The 13,787-nt window shown below is 33.7% G+C and overlaps 1 protein-coding gene across 1 annotated transcript in view; it reads right to left on the bottom strand.

The window, feature by feature from the left end:
- Positions 1-13,787, bottom strand: part of LOC112918520 (phospholipid-transporting ATPase IB-like) — a 162,864-nt gene that overhangs the window by 16,744 nt on the left and 132,333 nt on the right. Inside the window, exon 30 of the mRNA XM_025996587.2 lies at positions 3,720-3,781. Within this exon, the coding sequence (XP_025852372.2) occupies positions 3,720-3,781 (62 nt within the window). The remainder of the gene's footprint in view (positions 1-3,719; positions 3,782-13,787) is intronic.

Consider the following 13,787-nt stretch of genomic DNA (forward strand, 5'->3'; position numbering starts at 1 on the left):
CATAAAGAACATTTTGGCTATTCTTGGCCTTTTGCATTTTGATATATACATACTTAGAAATAGCCCATCAGGTATCTGGGGCTTTTGATTGGGATTAGAATAAACCTATAAATCATTTTGAGGAGAGCAGACTTCCTTTTAGTATTGAGTATTCCAATTAATGAGCATGGTATATTTCTCCATTTAGATGTTCTTTTTTTTCTTTCCATTTAGATGTTCTTAATGTCTCCAATATAGTCTTATAATTTTCCTCAGAGGTCTTGAACATTATTCATTAGATGTGTTCATGTTAAAAGCAAAAAGATTTGGGACACCTGGGTGGTTCAGCAGTTGAGCATCTGTCTTTGGCTCAGGGCGTGATCCTAGGGTTCCGGGATCGAGTCCCATGTCAGGCTCCCTGCATGGAGCCTGCTTCTCCCTCTGCCTATGTCTCTGCCTCTCTTTCTGTCTCTCATGAATAAATAAATAAAATCTTTAAAAAAAAAACAACAAAAAGATTTGTTCATGTTTTTCCTTTGATATTATAGTAAAATAGTATATAAATTATTTTCTAAAAAAATTCTTTATTTTCTAAATATTTATTGCTATTATGTTGAAATATAATTGGTTTTTAAACATTGGCCAATATCCAGCAAACTGCCAACCTTTTTTATTAATTATAATATTTGTAGAATTTTTTGTATTTTCTGTATACACAATTATATCATGTATGATTTAATACCAATTTTTCTCCTTTTCCAAGGCTGTGCTCCTTTTTTTGTCCTCTTGTTGTGTTGGTTAGTAACTCCTAACAATGTTGAAGATAACTGATAATACTGAGCAGCTTTATTTTTCATCTTATTCTTAATCTCAAAAAAAAAAGCTGTCAGTGTGTCACAGTATGATTCTGTCAGTGTGGTTTCCTGTGCAACAACAGATGTGTGGTATACACCGGGTGTTTAACGTCCTACTTTTGAAGCAGACTTTATGTCCACTCTCTCGCTCTAGACTCAGCATTCTAGCTAGCATCCATCATCTCATCTAAACTATTACAAAATCTTAAAGGTGCCAAGCCACTAGCCTCTGCCTACTGCCTCAAGTTCACCTTTGCCATCATCCTGAACCTCCCTTGCCCAACATGCAGTTCGCACCGTGCTCTAGTTCCATTGGGCTTCTTTAATTCCCTGAAAGCATTAGGGTATACTCTACCTCCCTGGAGGTTTACTGCATTCCTCCAAGCACTATCTTTGGGCCTGTTACTTCCTCCAACCCACTGGCACTGAGAAGAGCATATCAGGAAAGCCGACTTAATGATCTCACCATGCTGACCCTACTAACTCTACAATTTTTTCTTTGGCATGTCATTTTGAGGTATTTAGCATGGGTTCAGTCCCCTTTCCTTCTTCAATTGCTATGCTAAGTTTATTTTGCTATTGTTTATTGGTGGTGGTTTTACTATACTTTTTTCTTTTTCTTTTTCTTTTTTTTTTTTTTGCCTTGGGAGATTGAGATTCCATGAGATCACTTTACTCTGGCATTTTAACAAGGATTATTTTATATGTTTGCATATATATACATGCCTTTATGTGGTAAGGTCTGAAAAGAAGGTAATTGCTGTATGCATATGTCCAAATAAGTAAGAAACTACTACCTAACCACATTTAGTGTTTAGGACTATATAATACAGAATTAAAAGCCACAACCAATAACATGAAATAATAGACAACCAGCTAAAGTGAAAAGAGATAATATGCCCATAAACTGCTTCTTACACAGAAGAAAGCAACATGTGTTGCTAAATGAAAAGGAAAAACATGCAGAGGAGTACGTTTCTACTTGCATACCAACAGGATAACATACAATTAAATACACACCTATAATTTTTAGAATCACGAGTAAGAAATTAGTGGCAGACACAAAACTCAGAAGCCATAAAGCAAAAATATCAATAAATTTAACTACATAAAACTAATATGCAGAATATATGCCATGACCAAAATGCCATGAAAAGTGAAAATGTAAAACTGGGAGTATATTTTTGTAACAAATATGAGGAAAAAAATTAACATCCTTACCACATAAAAATCTGCTAATAATAATAAAAAGACCAACAAACTAATGGACCTGGTAAGGTAATTCAACAAGCCTTCATAAAAGAAGAAACAGAAGTGGTTTTTCACTTCAAGCAAATATGCTTATCTTTGCTTAGGCAAAAGCAATAACTGCAATAGAATACGTTTTACTTACGAGATCAAAAGTAGTGGCTTAGGGAAACTGATATTCTTTTTTAAAATGATTTTTTATTATTATATTTTATTAAAGTTCAATTTGCCAATGTATAGCATAACACCCAGTGCTCATCCCATCAAGTGCCCCCCTCAGTGCCCGTCACCCAGTCACCCCCACCCCCTGCCCACCTCCCTTTCCACCACCCCTAGTTCGTTTCCCAGAGTTAGGAGTCTCTCATGTTCTGTCTCCCTTTCTGATATTTCCCACTCATTTTTTTTCCTTTCCTTTTTATTCCCTTTCACTATTTTTATATTCCCCAAATGAATGAGAACATATAATGTTTGTCCTTCTCTGATTGACTTATTTCACTCAGCATAATACCCTCCAGTTCCATCCACGTTGAAGCAAATAGTGGGTATTTGTCATTTCTAATGGCTGAGTAATATTCCATTGTATACATAGACCACATCTTTTTTATCCATTCATCTTTCGATGGACGCCGAGGCTCCTTTCACAGTTTGGCTATTGTGGATATTGCTGCTATAAACATTGGGGTGCAGGTGTCCCGGCGTTTCACTGCATCTGTATCTTTGGGGTAGATCCCCAGCAGTGCAATTGCTGGGTCATAGGGCAGATCTATTTTTAACTCTTTGAGGAACCCCCATACAGTTTTCCGGAATGGCTGCATCAGTTCACATTCCCACCAACAGTGCAAGAAGGTTCCCCTTTTCTCCACATCCTCTCCAACATTTGTGGTTTCCTGCCTTGTTAATTTTCCCCATTCTCACTGGTGTGAGGTGGTATCTCATTGTGGTTTTGATTTGTATTTCCCTGATGGCAAGTGATGCAGAGCATTTTCTCATGTGCTTGTTGGCCATGTCTATGTCTTCCTCTGTGAGATCTCTGTTCATGTCTTTTGCCCAGGAAACTGATATTCTTATAACTAAATGTGTGCAACCTCTTTGGGGTATAATTTAGTAATGATTTTAAAAATTCACAGTACCCTCTGATCCAGCAATTACACTTCTAGAGATTTGTCCTACAGACATACTTACTCATGGGTATAAAGGATAATACTCGCAGCATTGCTGACAATGGCAAAGGACCCAAAACAATTTTAGTGTCCACTAATAGAAGACTGACTAAATAACTAATGGTGAGATAGTCATATAAGCAGCCCTGAAAGAATGAAGTAGATATTTATGGGCTTATTTGAAGTCATCACCAAGGCATACTGTATAGTGAAAAAACAAGATATAGAAGAGCACCTCTCTACCTGTACAAAAAAGGGAAGGATATATATGTTTGTTATATGTATTTCATATTTATAGAAATTATATATGCGTGCATATATATACACCCACACATATATACACATGCATATGCAACCATTATAATAGTTCATTCTTGGAAAAGGTACTGAAGCATGTAAAACTTATGAAATTCTTATAATGCTTGAATTTTTCAATTAAAAACTAGAAAAGGAAATTTAATTATATGGGGGATCTTACCGTATAAATAAAATTTCCAAGAAACAAATAGTCTGTAGTGTGACCCCCTTGTAAGACCATATCTGAAAAATGAAAAAGTCATTTTTAAAAATCTCTTATAGAGTCTGAAACATAGATTTGAATTTATTTTTACCAAAGGAACCCATACTAGCCACCAAAAATGTTTCTCAATTATTGGTCATATTTCAAAAGTGACAACAATGTTTCCATTGTTGCCTGTCACAATTCTAACATTTTTCCATTTCTTATTCTCTCCAAAGATATATTAAGCAAAAAATGGGTAAATAAATTGCAAGGAATACATGAATGTGATTATGAAAACTAGTTTCAGATGCATAAAGACCATCTGTCAAATTGAAAATCCAAACCATCTCACGAGTGATGTTAGGACACAAGGCTAGGATTTTAAGCATTTTAAAATCATACTTTTCACTTTATTTCTTTCCCAGGATTACTAAAATAATAAACCTAACAGATAATTTAAATTTATAATGGAATTTCATATTCTCTTATTGCTAAGTCTGCTAGAACTTATGAATGTCATTCTGTATGAAGGGTTAAAGCTATCTCAAGATTAGGGTGATTTTTTCACTTATAAAAATTCTCAAATATATAGTTGTCCTTTTGGTCCTGGTTGATATAGAAATTTTGAGGGATGTAAGTTCCTGATCCCAACACTGAGTCAGAAGCTCACTTATTCTATTTTCTCCTGATTTATAACCCACTAAAATACACAAGGCTCATAACCCTTCCTTAAAATTATCTACAGTGGAATATTAAGGCATCTCATTTACAGAAGCTATAGGTAAATATTCGGGCCAGTTTAGAACAGTTAGAGAAGTGACAATCGAGTCTGGATTGTGTATAGACCTAAATTGGTGAGTTTTAATGGGAATGGGGTGATAGTATAGATGAGAAAACTGAATAGAATGGCCATATTGAGTTATGTTGTCTAGATGCATATTCACAAAGGGAAGATAGAAATTATAAGATTTGTTGGGACAAAAGGGAAACTTGCAGTTTGCACATGGTGATGTCATACAGAAATTCTTTTCTTTCTTTATATTGTACAAAATCAATGATGCAAACAGAAAACTTCCACAGAATCTATGTGTGAGGAAAACCGTGAGACAAAAAAATCCAGTCTCAGAAAGCTGAGGGTTTTTAAGCAGCTATGATGAACACAGAAGCTATACTTGGTGATAGTAAAAGCACCAGAGCAAAGTAAATATCAAGCTGGCCAAGGACAGCAGACCTCAGAAATATCAGCAAAAATATTCTCCTTAAAAGATTCTTCTTCCATTAGCTGGGAAAGAAAAAATCTAATTTCTTGAGGAATGATATAAAAAGAAGCAAGCACAACATCCATAAAAAGAGACTATAGGAAAAAAGGCATGGTATTCTATTCTATGTTACTTGTGTGGTTACCATTCACTATACTAGAAATTTGTCTAATGTATAAAATATGTTTGAAAATGGTTTGAAAGCAGAGGTACCTGGGTAGCTCAGGTGGTTAAGTGTCCCACTCTTGATTTCAGCTCAGGTCATGATCTCAGGGTCATGAGATGGAGCCCCACATTGGGCTCTGCACTCAATGTGGAGCCTGCTTGAGATTCTCTCTCTCCCTCTCCCTCTGTCCCTCCCCTCATGCTCACTCTTTCTAATAAATAAAATCTTTAAACCAAAAAAAGTGTTTTTTTTAAATTCTAAAAAAAAAGGTTTGAAGGCAAATGAACAGAAGGGCACCAAAACTTATTAAAGTATACTCACCAAGGAATTAAAAACAAAAACATCTATTATAACCAGCCAACAAAGAAATGATTCAGAGAAGCCAGAGCAAAAAGACTTATTGTGCGAATTTGATATATTTGACCATAGAATTAAAATAAAGCAAAATTAAAAACAGTGCTAGAATGATCAATCTGATTGTAATTATTCAATGGCCTAGACAATGTGGGGATGATGAAATTTATATAATATCTGAGGATAGGTGAATTCGATGGGAAGTACAGTAAGTTTGCAGACTGTCTCATCTAAAATTGGGAGTTAATAAAGAATATTCAAAGTTAACAAATAATGGAACTACAAGTTTATATCAAGTGTAAAGGCATGCCATATGCAAGATAATGGGTTGCTAGAGGAGAAGGAAGGGAGATGGAAGGATGGGAAACATAATTCTTTTTTTTAAAGATTTTATTTATTTATTCACAAGAAACTTTTTATGTTAATTCAAACTTTACTATAAAAATGAAACAACAGAAATGATGATGCACAAGATGATCATACACACTAGTGAACACGTGTTGGAGGGAAGTGGGAAAGGCAGTAGGGCAGCCCCTTCCCATGCCCCATGAGGCAGTACCCACCACAGTCCTAAAAAAAAGGCAGGAAAGTATCATCTGCTGATGTAGGGAAGGATCAAACTTTTCATAGGGAATGTAACTACCTGCCAAAACAAAATCCAAGTATTTAAATGTATATAACAAAAAACATTCAGCAGTATAAAATTCACAATGTCCAGCACCCATTATAAAATTATGATATATGAAGAAGCAAAATTATGACCCATAAGCAGGAGAAAATTGGCAATAGAACCAACACAGAAATAACATACATATTGGAATTAGCAGGAAAATTTCTAAGATAGCTATTGTAAGTTTTACAATTACACTCAGACATTTGAAAGAAAGCAATGAGAGAAAGGAAAGATGTAAAGAAGAACTAATTTGAATTTCTAGAGATGAAGAATATTAATACATGGAAGGAAAACATCACTGGGTTGTTATTAACTTCAGACAGACTGCTAAATAAAAGATCAGTGAACCTAAAGACAGGGCAAAAGAAACTAAAAATGAACCAAAAGAGAAAAAGATGGTATAAATAAAGAGGTGGGAAAATATCAAGAGTTCTAACAGGTGTGTAGCTGGAATCCCAGAAGAAGAGGAAAAAGAGTGAGAGAAAAAATATAAAAAGAAATGATGAGTAAATTTTTCCATATTTGAGAAACTATAAACCAGTAGACCCCAAACTGAGTGATCTCAAGAAGCATAAATGCAAATAAAACCAGACCAAGGCATATCAAAATCGAATTGCTGAAAATCAGCGATAAAGAGAAAAATCTACAAATCATACAAAAATAGAAAACATAATAAAGAGAAACAAATAGAAAAAATATCAGACTTCTCAACAAAATAATACAAACCAGAAGATACCAAGCATTTTCCAAGTGTTGAAGAAAATGAACTATCAACCTAAAATTCTATATACAGCAAAACTTTTTTTTTCAAAATTGAAGGAAAAAATCTTGACAAATAAAATTTGAAAGAATATTAATTTGCTTTAAATTTAAAAAGAATTTCGATTAGCTTTAAATGCTTATGTTAGAGTAGGAGTCTATAAAATCAGTGACCTAATCTTCCAACTTCAACAAGTTGGAAAGAAGAGCAAATTAAATCTCAGTTAAGTAGAAGGGAAAGAAATAAGGGTAGAAATTAATAAAATATAAAAAAAATGGTATATAAAATCAATGAAACCAAAGTTGGTTTTTTGAAATTATCAATAAAGTTATTCAGCTGCACTTATCGCCACAAAAAGGATAATTCCAAATTACCGGTATCAGTAAATGAAAGAGAGAATATCAATAAGTTATCAGTATGAGTATCACAGATAATAAGGGAGCATTATAAATAAAAATGTATGCAAATAAATGTGACAACTTGGGTCAAAATTAAAAATTCCCTGAAAGATAAAAATTAACAAAATCGATTCAATTAAAAAACTGAATATCCTTATATCTAGTAATAAGATTAAAGTCATAATTAAAAACTTCCCATGAAGAAGACTCAATACCCAAATGACTTCATCAGTAAAGTCTATCAAATATTTATGGAAGAAATAATACTAATCTTAATCTTTTTCAGAAAACAGAGGGAAACACTGTCCAAGTCAATTTAACAAGCAAGTACTACCATGATTCAAAATCCAGACCAAGAATATTATAGGTAAAGTCAGACAAATATCTCTTACAAATATAGGTGCAAAATCCTTAGCAAATATAAACAAATCAAATCTAGCAATGTGTAAAAAGGATAATAAATCATGACCAACATGGGCTTATTTCAAGAATGCAATGTTGGCTTAATATTCAAATATCAGTGAATATTAGCAATAAAGGAGAAAAATATGATCTTAATAGATGCATTTAAAAATAATTTCATCAAATCACAAATCTATTCACAATAAACTAGCAAACTAGAAATAAAAAGAAACTTCCTCGCAATGTCTGGGTGGCTCAGTGGTGGAGCATCTGCCTTCTATTCAGGTCATGATCCTGGGGTCCTGGGACAGAGTCCGCATTGGCTTCTCCCTCAGCCTAGGTCTCTGCCTCTCTGTGTGTCTCTCATGAATAAATAAATAGAATCTTAAAAAAAGAAAGAAAGAAACAAACAAACAAACAAACAAACAAACTTCCTCGATATGCTAATGGACATCTGTGCTAATATCATAATTTATGGTAAAAAGAATTTTTCCTCTCAAGAGGAAAAAAAGCAAACATGTCTACACTCATCATTTCTATTTAACATAGTTCTAGAGGTTGTAGACTCTGCATCAGTGCAAGGGGAAAGGAAAAGGAAAGAAAAGGAAGAAAGGAAAAAAGGAAAAAGCAAATCTCTATTCATAGACAACATGGTCGTATATATAAAAAATCCTAATAAAGCAAAAAATAGCTACTAGAAGAATTAGCAAATTTAGCAAAGACACAGGACGCAAGTTATTGTAAGAAATAAAATGTATTTCTATATAGTAACAATGAAATTTGGAAAATAAGATCTAAAAATACTACTTAGAATACCATTCAAAACTTGAATACTGATGGATAAGTTTAACAAAAGATGTGCAAAGACACAAAACATGCCGGAGAGAAATGAAAGACAAGTTATTCAAGAGATATGTTTATGGATTGGAAGACTTGATAATGTTAAAATGTCAATTCTCCAATTCTCCTGAAGTTAATCTATAGATAAAATGCAATTACAATCCAAATGCCAGTATTTTTCATTAAAATTTGAAAAGCTGATTTTCAATAATTTATATTGAAATTCAAAGGACCTAGAATAGCCAAAATTTTTTCAGATAAGCTATACTACCTGGTTCAGGATTTAAATATGAAGTATAGTTATCAAGACAATATGGTCCAAGAACAGACATGTAGATCAATGAAACAGATTTCGGATACAGATCCATACATAAAAAAGATGCCACTTTTCATGGAAAAAGCATAATCTTGTCTACAAATGGTATTACAACAATTGGATGTCAATATGCAAAACTAAACCTCAACTCCTATCAAATCATAAACAAAAATTAGACCAGAAAACTAAACATGAAACCTAAAAAGAGAAAACTTCTACAAGAAAACAGAATTAAGTCTTTATAACCTTGGGGTGGGAAAAGATTTCTTAGGACAGAAAGAAAAGCACAGACCTTAAAGATGTTTAAATAAATTGGACTTAAAATTGAAAACTTCTCATTTTAATAATGTTAAGAAAAATTGATTAAGGGAAAAAATTACAATGTATACATTTAAAAGGATTCTTATCCAGAAAGAACTCTTACAACTCTATAAAATGTTGACAATTCAATTAAAAAATGGGCAAAGGACTTGAAAAAAACTCCCTCAGAAAAGGTACATAAATGGCAAACAATCATATGAGGAGATGGTCTATATCATTAGTCATCAGAAAAATGCAAAATAAAATCACAAAGAGCTAGTGTAGAATATTTCAGTGATGTTGCAACCAGTCAGTGAAATGTTTGGGGTGAACTTATTCACACTGAATTTCTAAATTAAGATTGATAAGAAATCATCATACAAGTAAAATTACAGTCCCTGATTTATACATATCCAGGTTGCAAATGGCCTCTCATACAATGGGCTTCTATGGTCACAAAACCTCTCCAAGACCTTTCTGTGAGGATCTCAGGCCCAGGTCTTGATCCTTGCCCTGTCACCCCTCTGACCTTCCTGCCCTAAGAGCCTATATTACCACTGCTGCTGGAAATACCCAGCTGCAGCTTGCATAAGACCACCTCAATATCTGAGAACTCCAAGAAGGAAAAAAATCATATCTGAGCAGATCAGTAACACCATTGTAAGTAAATTAAAAAGGGAAAATATGTCCCAAATTCTAAATAATGTTTAATGACCTTTTAGAATATAAAATTTTCATTAGCTGTAAATCACCAGAAATATAATTAATATTATAGAATACAAGCATATTAAAGCCTTAAAAACAATGCAAACATTTTTAGAATATGGAAAATCACCATTCCTTGCCTGTTTGCACTTGTACTAGAGTAATAATTCCCAAACTTTGTATTTCAGAATCTTCTGGTGAGCTTCATAAGCTACTGATGCCTGTAGCCTAACCAGAGATTGTGATTCCGTTGGTTTGGGTGTGGTCTGGGCTTTGGATTCTTTTTTTTTTTAAATCTTCCACTGATTCTAACATACTAGTTTGGAAACTGCTGTCTCTTTTAGAAAATGGTAGGGATGATGAACCTCTCTCTCTCTAATTATTTTTAATGTTAACAGATTCCATTAACAGATTTCATGTGATACAAGTTAAAACATAAAGAACACTATGTAGATAATGTAAACCTGGTCAGTTACATTTAGTATGACAAATTTAGGCTGAATTTATAAAGTAGGAACCTAGAAACAACTGGTTGTCACTTCACGTATCTTTGCCATGGTGAGTGAGAGTTTGTGATTATGTAGTTTGCTTGCCTGTTAAATAATTCAGTCCCATTAACTTTTAAGTAAATTTGCAAAGATTAGTTTATTTAAGTTAGTCCTCTGTCCCACCCAGAAAGCACAAATAATTAGTAATTGTTTATTCCTTATAAAGAATGTGAGGGTGTTGTCGCTGTGTGTGTGTGTGTGCCCCATTTTAAAAGTTATGAGTTGAAAATTTTAGTGAATCTAAGAGAAAAATGACAAAAAATGAATTTTAAAAAAATTCATTAATTTTTTAAATTAGCTTATTTAATACTTGACATTAACATCATAACTTCTGTAAAATACGAATTTAATAACTGTGGTATTTCTGGTTCTGGGTTTGCATTCGTCATTATCTGGTTCAGATCCCTTTCTATATTTTAAGGATAATCTATGATCCTTCAAATATATTATATGGGGATCCCTGGGTGGCGCAGCGGTTTGGCGCCTGCCTTTGGCCCAGGGCGCGATCCTGGAGACCCGGGATTGAATCCCACGTCGGGCTCCCGGTGCATGGAGCCTGCTTCTCCCTCTGCCTGTGTCTCTGCCTCTCTCTCTCTCTCTCTGTGACTATCATAAATAAATTTAAAAAATTAAAAAAAAACAAATATATTATATGTATTGTATAGTGAGCATTATTTTCTCTGGGCTACTTGATATATTATGAAGTTAAGTCTTCATTAACTTTTTAAATCAGATTTATTTAGATATACTTTACATACCATACATCAACACACTTAAAGTGTACAGTTCAGTGGCTTTCAGTTTATTAACAGAGTCTTGCGACTATCAGCATAATCAATTTTGGAACACTTTCATTTCTCTCAAAAAGAAATCCCAGACCCCTCAGTTGTCACTGTTCATCCCTCCATCCCCTCAGCCTTAGGTGAACACTAATCTACGTTCTGTTTCTATATATTTTCCAGTTCTGGACATTTCATGTAAATAGACTCACACAATATGTGGTCCTTGTGACTAGCTTCTTTCATTTAATATAATGTCTTCAAAATTCATCACTGTTGTAGTATGACCAATACTTCATTCCTTTTTATTAACTAACATTATTCCATTGTATGGATGTAGCACATATCCATTATACATTCATTCATTGATCAATGAACATTTAGGCTGTTATAAATAATGCTATGTGTACACATTTTTCTGTGGGTATAGATTTTACTTTCTCTTGGGCAAATACCTAGCAGTGTAACTGCTGGATGGTATGGTAACTCAATGCTTAACCACTACAGGAAATTCCAGACTGTTTCCCAAGCAGCTGCACCATATTAACATTCCTGCCAGCTGTGTATGATGAGAGTTCCAATCTTCACGTTCTTGCCAATATTCATTGCTATCTGTCATTTTGATTATAGTATCCTAATAGACATGAGGTAGTACCTCATTGTGGTTTTAATTTGTATTTGTTTAATGATTAGTGATGTTGAGAATTTTTCATGTATTTATTAGTTATTTGTATGTCCTTTCAGGGGAAATATTTATTCAAATATTTTGTATATTTAAATAATTGGGTCTTTCTGTTTTTTTACTGTTGAGTTGTAAGCATTCTTTATATATCCCAGATAGAAATCTGTGTTATAAATATAATGTGCAAATGCTTTTTTTCCATTCCATGTGCTGTATTATCATTTTTTATTGAAGTATAATTGACATACAATGTTATATTAGTTTCAGATGTAGAACATATTGATGAGACAATTCTATTACTCATTGCTCACCATGGAAGTGTTAGTCACCATCTGTCACAATAGTAGGTTATTACAATACTATTGGCTAATTCTCTATGCTGTATATTTCATCTTTATAACTTATTTTTTTAAAGATTTTATTTATTTATGCACGAGAGATATAGAGAGAGGCAGAGACACAGGCAGAGGGAGAAGCAGGCTCCATTCAGACAGCGGACGTGGGACTCGATCCAGGGTCTCCAGGATCACACCCTGGGCTGAAGGCGGCGCTAAACCGCTGAGCCACTGGGGCTGCCCTATAACTTATTTTATAAATAAAAGTTTATGCCTCTTAATCCCCTTTATCGATTTCATCCATCCCCCATATACCTCCCATCTGGTAACCACCAGTTTATTCTCTGTATTTGTCTGCTTTTTGTTTCTTTGTTCAATCGCTTTGTTTTTAGATTCTACATGTAAGTGAAATTCCCTAGAATTTGTCTTTTTCTGTCTTATTTCACCTAGCATAACACCTTCTAGGTCCATCCGTGTGGTCACAAATGGCAAGATCTCATTCTTTTTATGGCTGAGTAATATTCCGTGTGTGTGTGTGTGTGTGTGTGTGTGTGTGTGTACCACGTCTTCTTTATCTATTCATCTATGGGTGGACACTTGGGTTGCTTCTACATCTTGGGTATTATAAATAATGCTGTAATAATCAAATGGGTACATATATCTTTTCAAATTAGTGTTTTTGTTTTCTCTGGGTAAATACCCAGTAGTGGAATAACTGGATCATATGGTATTTATATGTTTAATTTTTAAGAAATCTCCATGTGCTTTCTACAATGTCTGCACTAATTTACATTCCCATCAACAGTGCATGAGGGCTCCCTTTTTACCATATCCACACCAACACTTACTTTTTTGTCTTTTTCAGATTAGCCATTCTCATTGGTATGTCTCATTGTGGTTCTGATTTACATTTCCCTGATGATTAGTGACGTTGAGTATCTTTTAATGTGTCAGTTGGCTATTTGTATGTCTTCTTTGGAAAAATGTCTATTTAGTTCCTCTTCCCATTTTTTAATTGGATTGCTTTTTTTTTTAGTTACTTAAAGTTGTTTATAGTTTTTGGATATTAATCACTTACCAGATACATCATTTGCAAATATCTTCTCTCATTCATAGGTTGCCGTTTGTTTTGTTGATGGTTATTATTGTTATGTAAAAGCTTTTTATTTTTAAAATTTTATTTATTTTGGTGTAGTCTCAATAGTTTATTTTTGTATGTTTCCCTTGCCTGAGGCGACCTATTGATAAATATGTTGCTAAGCCTGATGTCCAAAGATTACTGCTATATGTTCTTTTAAGAGTTTCATGGTTTCAAGTCTCACATTTAAGTCTTTAATCCATTTTGAGTTTATTTTTATGTATGGTGTAAGAAAGTGGCCCAGTTTCATTCATTTGCATATAGCTGTCCAGTTTTCCCAACACCAATTATTGAAGAGGTTGTCTTTTTCCTATTGTATATTCTTGCCTCCTTTGTTGTAAATTAACCATAGAGGCATGAGTTTATTTCTGGAGTCTCTATTCTAATCT

The sequence above is a fragment of the Vulpes vulpes genome, chromosome 9 (assembly GCF_048418805.1).
Source record: "Vulpes vulpes isolate BD-2025 chromosome 9, VulVul3, whole genome shotgun sequence".
Lineage (NCBI taxonomy): Eukaryota > Metazoa > Chordata > Mammalia > Carnivora > Canidae > Vulpes > Vulpes vulpes.